The 17,489-nt window shown below is 33.0% G+C and overlaps 1 protein-coding gene across 1 annotated transcript; it reads right to left on the bottom strand.

The window, feature by feature from the left end:
- Positions 1–1,000: 1,000 nt before the first annotated feature.
- LOC133338801 (activator of 90 kDa heat shock protein ATPase homolog 1) lies at positions 1,001–16,100 on the bottom strand. Its single transcript, XM_061546907.1, has 4 exons — positions 15,953–16,100; positions 15,274–15,883; positions 6,689–6,824; positions 1,001–1,150 (listed from the first exon to the last, which is right to left on the bottom strand). Exons 1-4 carry the CDS (start codon positions 16,098–16,100, stop codon positions 1,007–1,009), a joined length of 1,038 nt encoding a protein of 345 aa, XP_061402891.1. The 3' UTR covers positions 1,001–1,006.
- Between the last annotated feature and the right edge of the window lie 1,389 nt (positions 16,101–17,489).

Raw genomic sequence — 17,489 nt, 5'->3', positions numbered from 1 at the left:
AAACACGCGGGGTATTGTTTTTTTTTTTTTTTTTTTTTGTACAACTAGTCTCCGATTAGCGGTAAGCCAAACACTGCAGAAAAACGATGTTCGCACGGCGATTGCCCAATCAAGACTGTTATGTCAAATATGTATGTAAAAAATGACAGATTATTTGTCAATTATTATTATGCAATTAACCGGTGAAAAGTAAAAGGAAATTTATTTTTGATAACATGAATTTTGAACCAATTAAGCGGGAAAATCAATTAACAAGGTTACATGTATTTTCCTATGAAATATTTTTTGCCCCATCAAGTGGTTCAATTAAGCGTGGAAACCAATTAACTGTAGGGTCAATTAAGCGAAAAATACTGTATCTCCCTAGCGAATATCCAGAATAAGGCTGTATGTTTCTTCAGATTCTTAGAATATAAAAACGGGCAATGTCATCTGAGGATTCTGAAAATTGGAAAAAGGCAATGCAAGAAAAAATTAATTCCTTGAAAGTCAATAATGCGTGGTGTTTGGTTGAACTTCCTGAAGGATACAAAGCGATAAATGAAAACAAGGTGTATTGCAATCTCATTCATTAGATTTTATAGAGGTATGGCTGTATGTTTCTTCAGATTCTAAGAATGTAAAAACGGGCAATGTCATCTGAGGATTCTGAAAATTGGAAAAAGGCAATGCAAGAAGAAATTAATTCCTTGAAAGTCAATAATACGTGGTCTTTGGTTGAACTTCCTGAAGGATACAAAGCGTGAAATGAAAACAAGGTGTATTGCAATATCATTCATTAAATAATTTATAGGGGTTAAAGGGAAGAATTTGCCAACATGAATACACTTTTGATTGCCACTCTATTTAATTAGACAGCACAAAAATGAGATGATTTTAAACAACACTACATTAAAGAACATGTTTTTTAATTTGCGATATTGAAATCGGGTTATGTTTATTTAAAATTTATTCTAAGTATTATTTCAACCATACAGTTGAATGACCATAATTTTGTTTATGCAACTCATAATACATCTGCCAATGGAACGCCAAATCCAAATGTTTGTTTAATACTATTCCAATAGTATCGATTCCAGTTCGTCTTCATGGTATCATATTCTGACGCAGGAATTCCTGTTTGCTTTAGTTTCATTTGGGTACAATTTTTCTGAAAAAGAAAAAAAATCAATTAATAATACATAATAGCCTAGACAGACGACAGCCTTAATTGGAATTAAATTGAGCATTAGGTTTGTTTGATATCCCAATAATTTGTAACAATTTGTTACTGAATGTTGTTTGATAACTTAAAGGGCCCCAAAGACTATACATCATGACGTTATGCCGATGAACTCTTTTGTATATGTGTGTGATTGACTAGTGTGTGGCAAACTCTTCAATTATTATTCCAAAAAAAAAAAAAAAAATGATTTTTGTCCAAAAAATCAAATTTTGAGTCGTAAACTCAGTTGTTTTTTTTTTATTTCGTCATAATTATATTCACCCCTATTTCGTATGTCGTCGTCGACACAAAACGACGTCGAAGAGAGTCGTCTTTTGCAAATTGGTATTCCCTATGTTGTTGTCGACATTTACCGATAACTATTGAAACATTTTTGGTATTCTGTAACAAGTGTGACGACGACGATGTCGAAGATTCTTCGTCATTATTTTTGTTGACGAATGAAGTGTTTGAACAATTTTTATTTAAGAAATTAAAAAAAATATGTCCTCTAAGAAGAGGATACGTCATCCTCGACTCTACTCAATAAGTTTTGGAAATTTTCGTGTAAATAAAAATATATGGTGGGATCTATATATAAATCTGGCCAATATGAATTGGGCACGTCTTGTGCCAAAAGTTTCGTCCCATTCGGATCATAAAGGTGAACTGTAACTTTTTTGAAATAATATATGGACGGAGGGACATGCATAAATGGACTCAAAAAGTAATTCAATGTATATACTAAAAAGTAACTATGGGTCTATCTCGTTTCCATTTGGATGTTGCAAATACATGTACCAGGACATAATGCCATGTGCCACAGTGTGGTGAAGGATACAATCACATTTTTGCACAAAAATATCAAACAAAATGAACAGCTGACTTCAATTTTAGAGATGTGTTTTTTTGTTTTATTGATATTATTGATAAATAGTCGACATCGTCGCAGAATACTAAATCAATGTCGAAGTGATGTCGACAACGACGACGACTTACGGAATAGGGGTGATTATTTGCATACTCAAAATTATTTAAGATATCGGCTAAAATCTAAAACAACCCAACAATTTTTATTAACAAAAAGTATTTGGCTTTTTATTGTTTTTATTATTCTTTTTTTAGAAAAAATTATTACATAGTACACGTTTAAACAACTTTTTTTTAGTTCGTACCTCAATTTCAATTTATTTCATAAACAAGAACCTAGCCTAAAGGGCCATGAGCAATTCCAAAAACTTCTTTACATTGACTACTCCAAAAGTTTAAATTTAACAGTATATCACTTAATTATATCATAACCAACAATACATGAACTACTCCAAATCTTTTGTGCCAAGCACGTATTTCACATGCGAGCGTTTTTATGACTAATCGGCAGTACGATAACATATTCATATTTCGTTGCCGACGAATAATTAGTCGAGGGTTGTTTTTTATGTGTGTGTTGCCAACACAGAGAAAAGGAAATTTTATAAGGAAAAGAGCATTTCATTTTGCGTGTTTTTAAAATTTTAACTTGTCAAATCGTAATCAAAAACTCTCAATAATAATACTAAAAACTATATTATATTAAATAAACATCTTTAGCAAGTATTAATCTTTGTCATTGACCAAAGAATCTACACTGAACTCGAAAACTAGTCGCGTTATGTTTGCTAAAAACCTGGCTAAGCAGCCACAGTGCAAAGTCTTCATTGTAAGCTATTTTGTAGCTGCTAACAATATCAATGTTTTAGCTTAAAATCGGAGAAATGATCGAAGTTGACCGGCATGTCAGCAGTCGTAACATCGCCCAGGAGTTAAAAATCGACCATAAAACTGTTTTAAACCATTTAAACAAAGCTGGATTCAAAAAGAAACTCGATGTTTGGGTGCCACACCAATTAACAGAAAAAATATGATGGATCGAATTTCCATCTGCGAAGCCTTGGCCAAACGGAATGAGATAAATCCATTTCTTAAATGGATGGTGACTGGAGATGATGGTGACGGTGGCCAAACCAGGACTAGCGGCCAGGAAGGTGGTGGGACTGGAATGGGATTACTTATTATGCGTTGCTTCCATATGGTCAAACGCTAAATTCTGATATCTACTGCCAACAACTGGAACGTTTGGCCAACAGAAGAGCTGTCGTGTTTAAATTCTATTTATTTTCAAAATGCAAAATTTTCAAATTTACAGACATCTATTGTGCCATTGCCAGTTGTATGTGTAATAGCCTAGACAGACGACAGCCTTAATTTGCATTAACAGCCTTAATTCAAATTAACTTGTACATTATCCTCATTTTTATGTGTTGTTAATGCACAAAATCAAACTGAATTTATACTGAATTAGGCAATTTCAATATGGCAATGCTGTCGAAAAATAATTGTTTCTTGTCAAATTTATTTATATTTATGAAAATAAAAATAAGAAATGAAGGCAAATTTCAACCATTTTTTTAAATTGGGAGCTGTTTTGCTAAGATTATCGTTGCTATTTCTCCTTTATGTCATGTATCTATTTCCTAAAGATGTAATCCCGAAAAATATCGAAACAAATGTAAAAAATGTTCATCCTACACACAGACAAACAATTGTTTTGAAGCAAAAAACTGTTTCGTAAATGCAGAAACTCTCGTCTGTAAGGGGTAAATATTAATTCAAATTAAAAATTTTTTAATGCAAATTAAGGCTGTCGTCTGTCTATGGTATAACACATATGAAAATGCTAGATATTGGGAATTATTTTATGAAAACAGATTTAGTGTTTCCCAGTAGGCAAATGGAGTAAATTGAACAAGGAATTATATTTAATAAAGAATAATTTTAAAATCAATGTGTACTGATTTTTCCTGCTGGGTCACTTTTAAAAACATAATTTGTCATATTCAAATTGACACGAGTATTACGTTGGAATCAAATCAGCTGATACTGTAGTTACCTTGTAGTTATTAGGTTACCTCAAGGTGTATTTAATAAGGTGTAAGTGACAATCATATGGTTTTAAACATTTTTCTTTATTGTTTGTAAAGTAAATTGTCAAAAATATTTGTCAACGTTTCATTTCGATTTAAAATATTGACTTTTGTTTTCGATTATTTTTTTATTAATAAAAGTGCAATAATAATGAATTTATAGGGACGGCATATTTATTAATGCCCTTAGTGACGACAAGGAAGCGTGAGCTTAAATCAGTTCTAAATCCGGCCGCTGATTTGTTCCACATATTTGCCGCAAGTACAACTTGGGTTCCAGATTGCAAATATATATATATATATGTTTGTTCTTATGATCGATTTAATACCAAAAGGAGATTGTTAAGGAAAGGGAAATCTGTCCCTAAATACCCTGTTTCCCTCAAAATCAAGGAAATGGTGTTATATAGCTTGTATTAGAATTGATCCATTAGTTTTCTACAAATGCCTAACTAAATACAATTTTTTACAATTTAAAATGAGATTCTGTTGCGTAGTCTATTGACAGATTGCATACGGGTTTGTGGTGTTTGACCGGGGATTTATGTCCTACAATTTTTCTACCAAGAAGCCACTTCTTCGAAAATTATATTGTAATTTAAAATATAAGCAAAATCCTCAAGGAACCAAGGCTTACTTTATTAAGTATTTGACCTGAAGAAATGTATAATTGTTTTTATTTACTTTTGTCAAAACCTATTTGTCAGCATGACAATTTAATTTCTATAACAACAATGTTGTTTTTGTAAAATGTGTATTGTTGTATCTGATGCATACACCTTAATAAATACACCTTGGGTTACCTACAGTTATTAGTTTTGTCCGATAACTCACGGAGTAAAAATTACGCATTAACTTATGTTAAGAGAGTTTGTTCTCTCATATGCTTGGAAAATGTTATCGAACAACAACATGTAAGAAATCAAATTTGAAGATGTTAAGAAATCGAATATAAAATAACAAATTTTAATATTTTGGTATATTTCATGCCATTGCTTAATATCTCAAAAAAACATTAAAATATTCAGATGATTGAATTGATTAAAAAAATTATGTTATATTTGACAACAAAATATAAGCGTGAAAATTCTTACTGAGTAAATATTACCAGTAATAATTTTTCAATACTCAATACACAACTGCCAATATTTCTCTCTCAACTTACTCTCATTTACTGAACTTTTAAGTTATCAAGCAACATTCAGTAAAAATTTGTACAAATTCTTCAGTAACAATTTGTCAAAATTCTTTAAGTTATCAAGCAACATTCAGTAACAATTTGTACAAATTCTTTCAAATTATTGGGATATTAAACTAACCTATTATTGTAGAATAAATTGGAGAATTTTTTGCCCACATTTTTTTGTACGATAATTAGAACCAAGGGGAAAGAAGTGCATATTGCTTTAGGTAGATAAAAAATTTACATCCGTCTGCATATATATAAAAACTAGATTTTTTCATTTTCAATTTTACTGAAAAATTTTGAGTTTTATAAATATTTTCATGCTGCCAAAATTAATTTATTTCATCTATAGGTGAGAAGTAGTTTGTTGTGAGAGATTCAAGGTTATGGAATTTATTGTCCCTGGAGCTGCTGGCCACTCTTTTCTTCTGCATTGCATTGAGCATCTCAGTAGATAAAGATATCCATATTTGTATTGCTATTTGTTGGTTCATTGTATTTAATTCCTTTTTGTCTATGCTATGGCTGGGGAGCCATAATTATATTAATAAGTTTATTCTGCTGAATTGTTAAATTTAGTCAGGTTTTCTTTTTTTATAATTAATTTTCTTTTTCTTCTGCCTTGTAGGTTTTTTAATGTTGTGAGGTTCTAATTTCGTTCTTCGTGAGTTAAGAGTGAATATTAGGATATGCGTTTTTATTGTTTTGCTATTCTTAATAGGAAAACAATAAAAACGCATTGTTTTGCTATTCTTAATAATAGTAAATCACAGGGAGTTGGACGTTGTTGTGAACTAATAAATGATGTGAACTAATAAATGAAATGGAATTATTTTCGATAAATACTGTCAATTGTTAGGTATGCGACAAATTTCGTTGTTATTCAGAGAGTGATTTGAATTGAACAATGTACAAAAGTAGGTGTCCGCTCAGAAATTTTTTTGGTAACTAAGTAATAACTTCATAATTAAGGGTCAAAGTAAGTATGAGCAAGTGAACAACGCTCGTCTGTACATACATTGTATTATATACAAATTATATAAACTAAAATGTTCTTATCGTAATAAAAACTATAAGAAGTTGTGTTCTTAAAAACAATCCTATGCGTCCGCCTATTTGTAGAGAAAATTTGGTATTACATGTTATATTATATATATATATATATATTCTAATCGGCCGTATAATGATTTAAAATCTTTAGTAGTGTTGGTTATATCATAAAAAAATACAAATTATTTTTCCTTATATCTTTCCTTATATATATTATTTTTCCTTATATTATATCAAATGCTAAATAAATTAAACAAATTCTCGAATATAATAATAATGACTTACCATTTCTTCCAATTCTATTACAACGTTCGAATAATGTCCTGATGGCCAAGATTTTAACCGCCACCTAAGTGATAGCTTCTTCTCTGGTATAAGTTCGTCAAACACACCATGCACATTGCCACCGTATAGATGAAACCTATAAAAATATAACAATTTTATTCGCTAATTAAAATAAATCGAATTGGTTTATCGTCAAAATGTATAAATCGACATTATTGCGGTTGTTGTTGTCGTGTCGGAAATAATTTATAAGATAACAATCTTATTCGACAAAACTGTCATTAAAGATTCTGTTGACGACAGCGTAATAAACTTTAAACAAATAATTTTATAAATTGATCTCAATTATATTTACTAATTAGTTGCTAAATTATTTATTTTACTGAATTTTTCAATAATCAAATTCGCCGAATGTGCCCCTACCCGGGGTAGCTTCAGCATTTGATGGGACACAAATGCCCCATCAAATTATCACCGCTATCACTGTATTTGAAATTCAGGTCCTCTAAATGTTCTATTTTGTTTTAATATGCGTCTCAAATTTTGACTTTCAATGCTATATTTTCTAGCGGCGAACGTTGACATCTCAAGGCCACACACGCCATCATAAATAGATTTTTTCAGTCTCCCCTACTCCCCAAAGTACGGTAAAAGGGTTTGATATCTATAGTAAGGGAACCCAAATTTTCTATTTTCTTATAATATTTGCTCCATCTTGATGAAAAATACATGCAAAATAACCTATTTTTATATAAAGTATTTTTCCTCTTTTAATGTAATGTATTTTTCGTCCATTTTTTTCATTACAAACTTTCAATATGGTAAGCTAGTCGATATGCGATAAATATGCAAAATATATACAAAAATATGCAAAAGAATGCAAAATATGCAAAAATATACAAGATATGCAAAAATATGCAAGAATATGCAGAATATGCAAAAATATGCAAAATAAGCAAAAATATACAAAAAATATGCAAGAATATGCAAAATATAGGTACAAATATGCAAAATATTCAAAAATATGCAGAATATGCAAAATAGACAAAAATATGCAAAAAATATGCAAAAATATGCAGAATATGCAAAATATAGGCAAAAATTTGCTGAATATGCAAAAATATGCAAAATATGCTAAAATATGCAAAACAAGCAAAATATGCAGGAATATGCAAAATATGCAAAAATATGCAAAAATATCCAAGATATGCAAATTATGCAAGAATATGCAAAAATATGCAGAATATGCAAAAATATGCAGAATATGCAAAAATATGCAAAATATACAAAAATATGCAGAATATGCAAAATATACAAAAATATGCAGAATATGCAAAATAGGCAAAAATATGCAAAAAATTCAAAATATGCAAGAATATGAAAAATATGCAAAAATATGACGAATATGACGAATATGCAAAAATATACAAAATATAGGCAAAAGTATGCATTTCCAATACCAAACATCCTAGAAGTAATAATAGTATATGTGTAAAATTTCAAAGTTATATCTTTAATATTGCGACCTAGCATACCGTGCATATTTTTTGCATATTTATCGCATATCGACCTAGCATACCGTGCATATTTTGCATATTTTGTATATTTTTGCATATTTTGAATATTTAGCATATTTTTGCCTATAGTTTGCATATTTTGCTTATTTTTGAATATTCTGCATATTTTTGCCTATATTTTTGCAAGTGAGGGAAAGTGAGGCGTGGGAACGTTCAAATAAAAAAAAGCCAAAGAAGGCAAAAATAAAAAAGCCAAATAAGGCAAAAAGAAAATCAAAAGAAATAGCCACAAAGGCAGCTAAAAAAAAACTATAAAAAATTTCAAGATCAATTGCTGAGGAAATTCTGGCTCTTAAGGAGCAATTGGATACATTGATGAAAGAAATGCAACCGTTTATGGACATGATGGGATTTTCCATCACAAATAATACTACCAAAGACGCGTCCTTAATCCCGCCGGCAGATCCTCACATTGGAGGAAGAATGGAAATAGAGGTTGTTGAAAACTCGAATTTCAAAAGTAATACGACCACAATGGTCCTTAAAGAAAATTAAGGCAATCAAAATATTTGGTTGTCCCAGCATCAACAACATAAAGAAAACCACCACGAGCACGAAGAAGATGACGGATAAGAGATACCGCTAGCCAAGCGTAAAATCAAAACAGAAGAAGAGGGATGTAATGAAGAAAGTGAACACAATGCGATTCTGGAACGTGAGGAACACTTACAAGATCATGAATATATTGCACGACGCCTAGAAATGAGCCCCTCAGAATATCCCTCAAGTGATAGTCGCATGCGTGCCGATCTCGGAGACATATATTCCGAAGATGATCGAGAACGAGCTTACGAGACAGCCCTCATTGAGGAAGGACGGAGAGGTTGGTGGCGGTCATAAACCATGGCTTTTGGAACCAGAAGGACGTGCACTTTGTCAGACGTGAATGTCCCAATGATGAACCAGAACCATCATCGCATGCCTCTGATGCTGAAGAGGTCCAAAATGAGGTTTCCGGAAATCCAGAATACGGCCGAGATGCTTGGTGGAAACGCGACAAACGTGATGTACCGGAAGTACTCGAAAAATTAGCAACTTGTAGTAGACCATGGGAGTGGCGTGAGCGATATGAGCCATCTGGGCCACCTAGCTACTTACGGGATCCACCTGGCTTCATGATACTTCACATTTTATATGGTGAACGTGCGCCAGGAATCCACGACTTCAGAGCCCATCATCCACCAGCTCTATTGAATTTGCCACCACCCGGAGGTGGTGGCTTCCAATTCCTCAATAAACGTATTACCTACACTATTCCAAATATGTTGAAAAAACAACAGGCTCATCTGGCTGCTCCCAACACGACAATGGCAGCGGAAAAAGCTGCTGCCCAAAGTGCTGCTAGAGGTACCACAAATCCAAGCCTTATAGGACAAGCTGCAGGAACCGATCGACCTAGTAAAACCACATATGATAAACCGAAAGCTGGGGAGATAGTTGAAAAGGCAGAAGCAAGATCTATTAATAAGGTCACCAAGATAGCAATCGAAATCGGAAAACAGCTGTTTTTTCTCAAGTCTAATGTCAAAAATTTCGACTTTGTTTACGTTTTCATAATGGAAGTCAATTCACAATAATGTATTTTGACAGCAAACTTGAGAGGTATCGATAATCAGCCTTGGTGATCTTATTTATAGGCCATGGACAGAAGAAAGGCAAACAACAACTATAACGATAGCGATGACGGTACAGACCACTACATTTCATAAATGATGGTTTTTTATGATGACGGTGGTTTTATGATAAGTGGCCAATGCAGTCTCAAGATCTGTGTGTGTGCGCTGATAATAAAGAATCAATAGAAGTCCACACACAAAGATATTGGTGCGCTCATTTGATGTAAACAAATGAACGCAACCCCCATGTGCACTGTGAGAACTGATAGTTGTTATGTGTTTGAGATAGGCTAAGTTAGATTAGTTTATGTAGTACTTAAGTCAGAATATTTCATAAATAAATTAGAGTTGAAACTACAATCAAACAAGAAAGTTGGGTTTCAATGTCTCACTTTAATAGGGGGCTATCATAAAAAATAAAACAATATTGAACATTTATAGTAGGAACATTTACTACTCAATAAGAACCCAAAATTCCAAATTACAAGCAATAAGATTTCAACCTGAGACTAATGGGTCGATTACGGATGGTAACCATAGTTTAGTTGCGTTGCCAGTTGCCAAATTTGAATTATGGATGGCAACTATTGTTATTTTTCCCTTTTTCCTCCTTTTTTAATTTGGAAACAAACCAAATTTTACATTGTTTTCCTCTATTAGCCGGACAACTTCGGTCAAAGCCACCGACATTGTGGGTTGAACCATGCCAAGGTTGAAGTCATTGCCATGGGACTTTTGAAAACTTCCCTCCGAAAAAAGACCTTAGAGCTGCACACACTATTAAGAGATGAGGAATTGCTGGTGACCGTAGGGCTTTTCGGAAACCAGGGTTTAATGCTTCAAATAAGTACACAACGGCATTTTTTGCACGCGTTTCACATCATTTTCATCATAAAAAACTAGTTTTTATTTAAGCCAAAGAAGGCAAAAATAAAAAAAGCCAAATAAGGCAAAAAGAAAATCAAAAGAAATAGCCACAAAGGCAGCTAAAAAAAAACTATAAAAAATTTCAAGATCAATTGCTGAGGAAATTCTGGCTCTTAAGGAGCAATTGGATACATTGATGAAAGAAATGCAACCGTTTATGGACATGATGGGATTTTCCATCACAAATAATACTACCAAAGACGCGTCCATAATCCCGCCGGCAGATCCTCGCATTGGAGGAAGAATGGAAATAGAGGTTGTTGAAAACTCGAATTTCAAAAGTAATACGACAACAATGGTCCTTAAAGAAAATTAAGGCAATCAAAATATTTGGTTGTCCCAGCATCAACAACATCAAGAAAACCACAACGAGCACGAAGAAGATGACGGATAAGAGATGCCGCTAGCCAAGCGTAAAATCAACACCGAAGAAGAGGAATATAATGAAGAAAGTGAACACAATGCGATTCTGGAACGTGAGGAACACTTACAAGATCATGAATATATTGCACGACGCCTAGAAATGAGCCCCTCAGAATATCCCTCAAGTGATAGTCGCATGCGTGCCGATCTCGGAGACATTTATTCCGAAGATGATCGAGAACGAGCTTACGAGACAGCCCTCATTGAGGAAGGACGGAGAGGTTGGTGGCGGTCATGAACCATGGCTTTTGGAACCAGAAGGACGTGCACTTGATTATGTCAGACGTGAATGTCCCAATGATGAACCAGAACCATCGTCGCATGCCTCTGATGCTGAAGAGGTCCAAAATGAGGTTTCCGGAAATCCTGAATACGGCCGAGATGCCTGGTGGGAACGCGACAAACGTGATGTACCGGAAGTACTCGAAAAATTAGCAACTGGTAGTAGACCATGGGACTGGCGTGAGCGAGATGAGCCATCTGGGCCACCTAGCTACTTACGGGATCCACCTGGCTTCATGATACTTCACATTTTACATGGTGAACGTGCGCCAGGAATCCACGACTTCAGAGCCCATCATCCACCAGCTCTATTGAATTTGCCACCACCCGGAGGTGGTGAAAGGCAAACAACAACCGATAACGATAGCGATGACGGTACAGACCACTACATTTCATAAATGATGTTTTTTTATGATGACGGTGGTTTTATGATAAGTGGCCAATGCAGTCTCAAGATCTTTGTGTGTGCGCTGATAATAAAGAATCAATAGAAGTCCACACACAAAGATATTGGTGCGCTCATTTGATGTAAACAAATGAACGCAACCCCCATGTGCACTGTGAGAACTGATAGTTGTTATGTGTTTAAGATAGGTTAAGTTAGATTAGTTTATGTAGTACTTAAGTCAGAATATTTCATAAATAAATTAGAGTTGAAACTACAATCAAACAAGAAAGTTGGGTTTCAATGTCTCACTTTAATAGGGGGCTACCATAAAAAGTAAAACAATATTGAACATTTATAGTAGGAACATTTACTACCCAATAAAACCCAAAATTCCAAATTACAAGCAATAAGATTCCAACCTGAGACTAATGGGTCGATTACGGATGGTAACCATAGTTTAGTTGCGTTGCCAGTTGCCAAATTTGAATTATGGATGGCAACACTGTTGTTATTTTTCCCTTTTTCCTCCTCTTTTAATTTGGAAACAAACCAAATTTTACATTGTTTTTCCTCTATTAGCCGGACAACTTCGGTCAAAGCCACCGACATTGTGGGTTGAACCATGCCAAGGTTGAAGTCATTGCCATGGGACTTTTGAAAACTTACCTCCGAAAAAAGACCTCAGAGCTGCACACACTATTAAGAGATGAGGAATTGCTGGTGACCGTGGGGCTTTTCGGAAACCAGGGTTTAGTGCTTCAAATAAGTACACAACGGCATTTTTTGCACGCCTTTCACATCATTTTCATCATAAAAAACTTGTTCGACTGAGCTTGTCATCACATAAAATTAGCTTTTCTGTAATATTCTATTCAATTTTTTATTTGTTTACAATATTTCTAGTTGCACAAGTGTCAAAACAGTATTATCGACGGCAACTAAGAAAAGTTGACATTCATAATGTTAAGTTTTATTTCAGTGGCGTTTTCAGTTGAAATCGCAACTGGAGTTTGGTTGCTTTCCACAATCGACCCATAAAGCTTTCAAAATATCCAATATTGGCATAAATGCAAAATTCAATTTGAAATAAAAAAATAGTTCCTATTATATGGAATACGAAATTGCCAAATTTTTGGTATTTTTCCGTTGTGTTGGTTTTCAGGATGGGAGTAATAGTATTTTGATCAAATTAGTTTTTCATAGATTTCCGTTTCAATTTTTTTGTTTTTTAAGTGTTCGTTATAATTATGTTTGTTTAAACACCATGAATAGAATATATATGATGTCTCAATAAATCATCAATCAATCAAAGTAAAAAAATTGTTATTATTATATTATTTCTGAAAAAAACTTTCACTAGAAGCTTATTTTTATTCAGTCATTTATTCAGTTACCAATTTGGCTTTAATATTGGTATCGACTATCGATCTAGACATGTTTGTTCGCCTTTTCATTATAACGAAATTTTGTATGTAATTCGTATTTGGGCAAAGACGACTACAACTATTTTGGTTAATGATCGGTTATTATTTAGGGGATGAAATGTCGCGCTGGTTGCTATGAAACATTACATAAATTTCCGGATATGACCAAGTTGAACACTGGTTTACATAACCTGATTTTGTTGATTGGATTAATCGAATACGTTTATAACGAACTATGCGAATAGCGAACTGTTTTCTTTGGTCCGAATAAATTCTTATTCATTTAATTTTAATTTAATTTCTTTAACATATATTTATATATATATATATATATATATATATACAGTGCCGGTCACGTAATTAGCAAACATTTGAAGGGAAAAGTAGTAGTATGGAGTAGTATAGTTTTCAATTTAATTGAAATCGGCCTTAATGGCTTCAAATTGCATTTTTGGAATAAATAAATAAAAATAAAAAAAGTGTTTTGATTATCCCTCGAATCGTTGAAATATTTTCAAGTAGTTTTTTTTATTGAAAACGCTTATAAATTGGCAACAATTAGTACTGCAACCCTAAAATTGGGATAGTCTGCCTTTGTATAAAAAATAAAGAAGCGAATGGCCCAGAAATTGCTAGAATAACTAGAGATCGATAAAAATTTATAAAAATAAACCAAATTTGGAAAGTCAGTAGTCACACGTGCAAAATTTCATGACAAATTTTCTTCCAATTTCTTTAAAAATTGCATTGTTGTTTAGACACGCAAATAACCCTTGCATCAAATTTATGAATTTTCTTATTCTTCCACACACTCATTTTCTCGTTTGACCATTGTTCATGAAAATTAAAAAATGGAATTAAAAGAAAAAAACTCAATTATAAAAGGAACTTTTGAATTACTCGAAGAAGCTATAGCCGTAGAATGAAGACCTGTTATGTAGTTTTTTTCTTGCAAAAGGTTTTAATTTTAATAACTGCCTTGATGTTTGTTTGCCGACAGAAAAAATAAAATGAAAGAAAATGCAAAACTTTTCTGCAGCCAACTTCAGTTTTTTACAACGAATAACGAAACAAAACAGAATTGCGGAGTACAAGTATGTCTGTATCCCCTTTTATTCCTCTCACCTCCTTCGCCAATAAACTCAATTTACTTTACCACAAAATTTGCCCGTGTGACTACTGACAAATAAAAACTCAAAAGATAGAAATTCGCTTGAAGGACACCTTTGACTTCGAAAGGCTTCGAGAAAGAAAACCATCATATTTTTGCATTATGGGAGGAATTATCAATATGTAATGACATTTGATATAGCAAAACAGTTGTTTGGGTAGAACAACAAACATTTTTTCGGAAAATATATCAGTCTGAACTAAATGACCATGGATATAGAGTTATGTTGACTAGTATACGTCTATATCACACAGCTAAGCACGACTCAACTTCTTTAAATTTTGACCGAATGTAAAGTTTTTCTTTCGGACAGGAAAAATCCGATTAAATGGGCATTATTCCATCTGTAAAACATATCATTGGGATAATATTAAGATATTTCCACATATTATAATCAACCTGAGTAGTTTATCAAAATCTTGGAACAAGTTGAGTTTAGGGGCTCATCTTGGATTATTCTGAAAGTTTTGCCGCAGGTAGGTGTTAGTTGTGAGCATAGGTGTTATTTATGAGCATAAGAATTCCGGAACTTCAGATGCTCATATCTCGGGAAATATGGATTCCCCCCATGAATGTCACATATTATCGTGATCAGGGGATGAGATCTACCTGTGCTAAAAATCTAGAAAAAGCGGGGATGAGCGCCTAAACACAACAAAACCAAAATACAAATTGTATCCCAAATAACCTGCCAACGCAACATAATAAATAATCTAAAAATCTCAAGACTGGTCCATTTAAATCATAAAAGGATAAATGAGGTGTGTGTTTACTTACTCTCCGCCTCTTGATGCCTCGACTTTTGCTGGAGCCCTTGTAAATGATGTTACCATATCGGGTTTAGTAAGGGCATTGTAGAGATCATTTGCAGTGCACTGAAATTCTTCTTCGATAGTTAGCGTCCTAACATCTAATTTGCAGCCCAGAGTAGTTGTAACTTTAGAAGAGTTAGGAATTGGTCCATTATTAAAAATGTTGTTTCCTTTGGATTGATTATTTATTTGTTGAACCTTTTCTGAGTTCTTGTTAGGCAGAATCAGGTTTTTAGAGTATTCTTCTTTAAGCTCTTTTATGTAGACACCTAATAGCTTCCTTATATTATTTCGACCATTATTGTACATAAACTGTTTTACAATTTCTGACTCCTCATTTGATTCATCAATGGTGATTGTTATTTCCAAATCGTCCAAATCATTCTCTTCAGATAGATTTGGTATAGTTGCTTTGCCTTTATGTTTCTTAAGATGATTGTTCTTAAAGTAGCCAATCCAATTGAGAGTTAGCTCCCACTCGTAAAAAAATATAAGTTTTCCTTTACGGTTATTCGCCGTTGCTTCGCCACTACATTTGTCTACGGATTCGATAATGCATTCAATGTTGGAGTCCTCTAAAAATTGACATCATTATTAGTTTTTTTTTTTTTTGTATTAAAAATTACAAAAAAACATGACCATACCAAGCTTTACATTGGTGAAGAGTTGATTAAATCGATCTTTTGACCAAGGTGTGGCATTTTTTTCAGTCCAGTGCCAATTATTGACGTTAGTAGCATCTGGACGTTCTTCAACTATCCAGCGAGGATCACCTTCACCCCACTTAGCCATTTCAATGTTCAGTTCGTTTTCGCAAATACACTCCGATGTTTTGACTGAAGCTTCGAGAAGACATATATTAACAGCATAACCTCAAACATTATATTTGACAGTTTGAAATATTCCAGATAAAATACGAAAAACATACCCAGCGAAAAACGTTCCATACGTTATACGTACGAATACCTAAATGTTGACGTATGTAGCCGCAAATGTTAAATATATCGCACATTTCATGGTATACTTACGTTTACATAATACTGGATTTCGTTATTCCAGTGGGTTTTAATTGTTAATTGCATTAAATATATGCCAAATTAATCCCCACAAAGTAGGTTAAGCTGGTAAAAAGTTCTAATGTAAATATTGTTTTATAGAAGGTAGGGTCTGTTTTGTCAAAAGAGAAAAATACACCCCTACGTTGTGGGCTATAATGTTAAATTAAATTTGATTTAGTTATTGAATCATCAATAGATAATAAATTTCTTCTTACCAATGTTGACTAATTCATACACAATTCCACATTTTGTATACGACTTTGGCATAACAAGCAAGCACAATATAAAAAAATGTAATTTATAAGTTGCTAAAGCCTACCGAGATATAAACTGCATCTACATTAGATATTTTTATCGGGTTGTACGGGATTTATTAAATTCCGTAGATCTAAATTATTAATTCCTTCTCATAAAAATTTTTCAAATAAATCCTCCTTTCAAATAAATCCTATACGCCGTTTAAACTAATTTGTAAGTATTTGTTTGGCATATATTCAACGAAATAAACAACTTAAACCCACTGGATTAACGAAATCCAGTACATTGTAAAAGTACTATAAAACCGCATATGCAATGGAACTTTTTGCCGGGCTAACCTTATATAGGGGGATTTATTTGACATATAGCATTTCCAGATTAAATGAAACCTTTTCCAAATTAAATGAAACCTTTTCCAAAGTAAATGAAACCTTTTTTTTTATCCAATCAAATATAATATTTCCAGTAATTTTAAATCAATATTTGAAAATTAAATCAAAGAATATTAACAAATATAGTTGGATGGCTATGTAATTAACATAAATATACTTAATTCGGTTCGATTTTATTTAATACCTTTACTACATAAAACTGGGTATTTTTTGACATTTTAATAAATAAATATTTTAAACCAGGAATTGAATACCCGGTCCTAAATGCGAAATACATATTTGACTTAATAAATTGTTGATGATAAGGTAACTGCTTATCTTAATGAAGGGGTTCCCGACTTGCAGCTTGTGGGATTTTCAAAACCATGTCCATAACGTAGTTAGAATTATCTTGCCGAGTAAGCTGTTGAATACTTCGCTCGATTACATCAACAATGTTATGTTCCATTGAAACGTCACACAGTTCAGCTCTT

Source organism: Musca vetustissima, unplaced genomic scaffold, assembly GCF_032173495.1.
Source record: "Musca vetustissima isolate MV318-11 ecotype Yass unplaced genomic scaffold, APGP_CSIRO_Mvet_v1 utg23317, whole genome shotgun sequence".
Classification (NCBI taxonomy): Eukaryota; Metazoa; Arthropoda; class Insecta; order Diptera; family Muscidae; genus Musca; species Musca vetustissima.
The sequence above is the reverse complement of the archived record's forward strand: the minus strand, read 5'-3'. Positions and strand labels throughout refer to the sequence as shown.

Excerpts from the sequence above, each read along its gene's own strand:
- LOC133338801 (XM_061546907.1), bottom strand. The coding sequence starts at position 16,100 with ATGGCTAAGTGGGGTGAAGGTGATCCTCGCTGGATAGTTGAAGAACGT. Across the intron at positions 6,825-15,273 it reads GAGGCATCAAGAGGCGGAGA|GTTTCATCTATACGGTGGCA; the intron begins GTAAGTAAACAC and ends ATATTTTTATAG. Across the intron at positions 1,151-6,688 it reads TAATAGAATTGGAAGAAATG|AAAAATTGTACCCAAATGAA; the intron begins GTAAGTCATTAT and ends TTTCTTTTTCAG.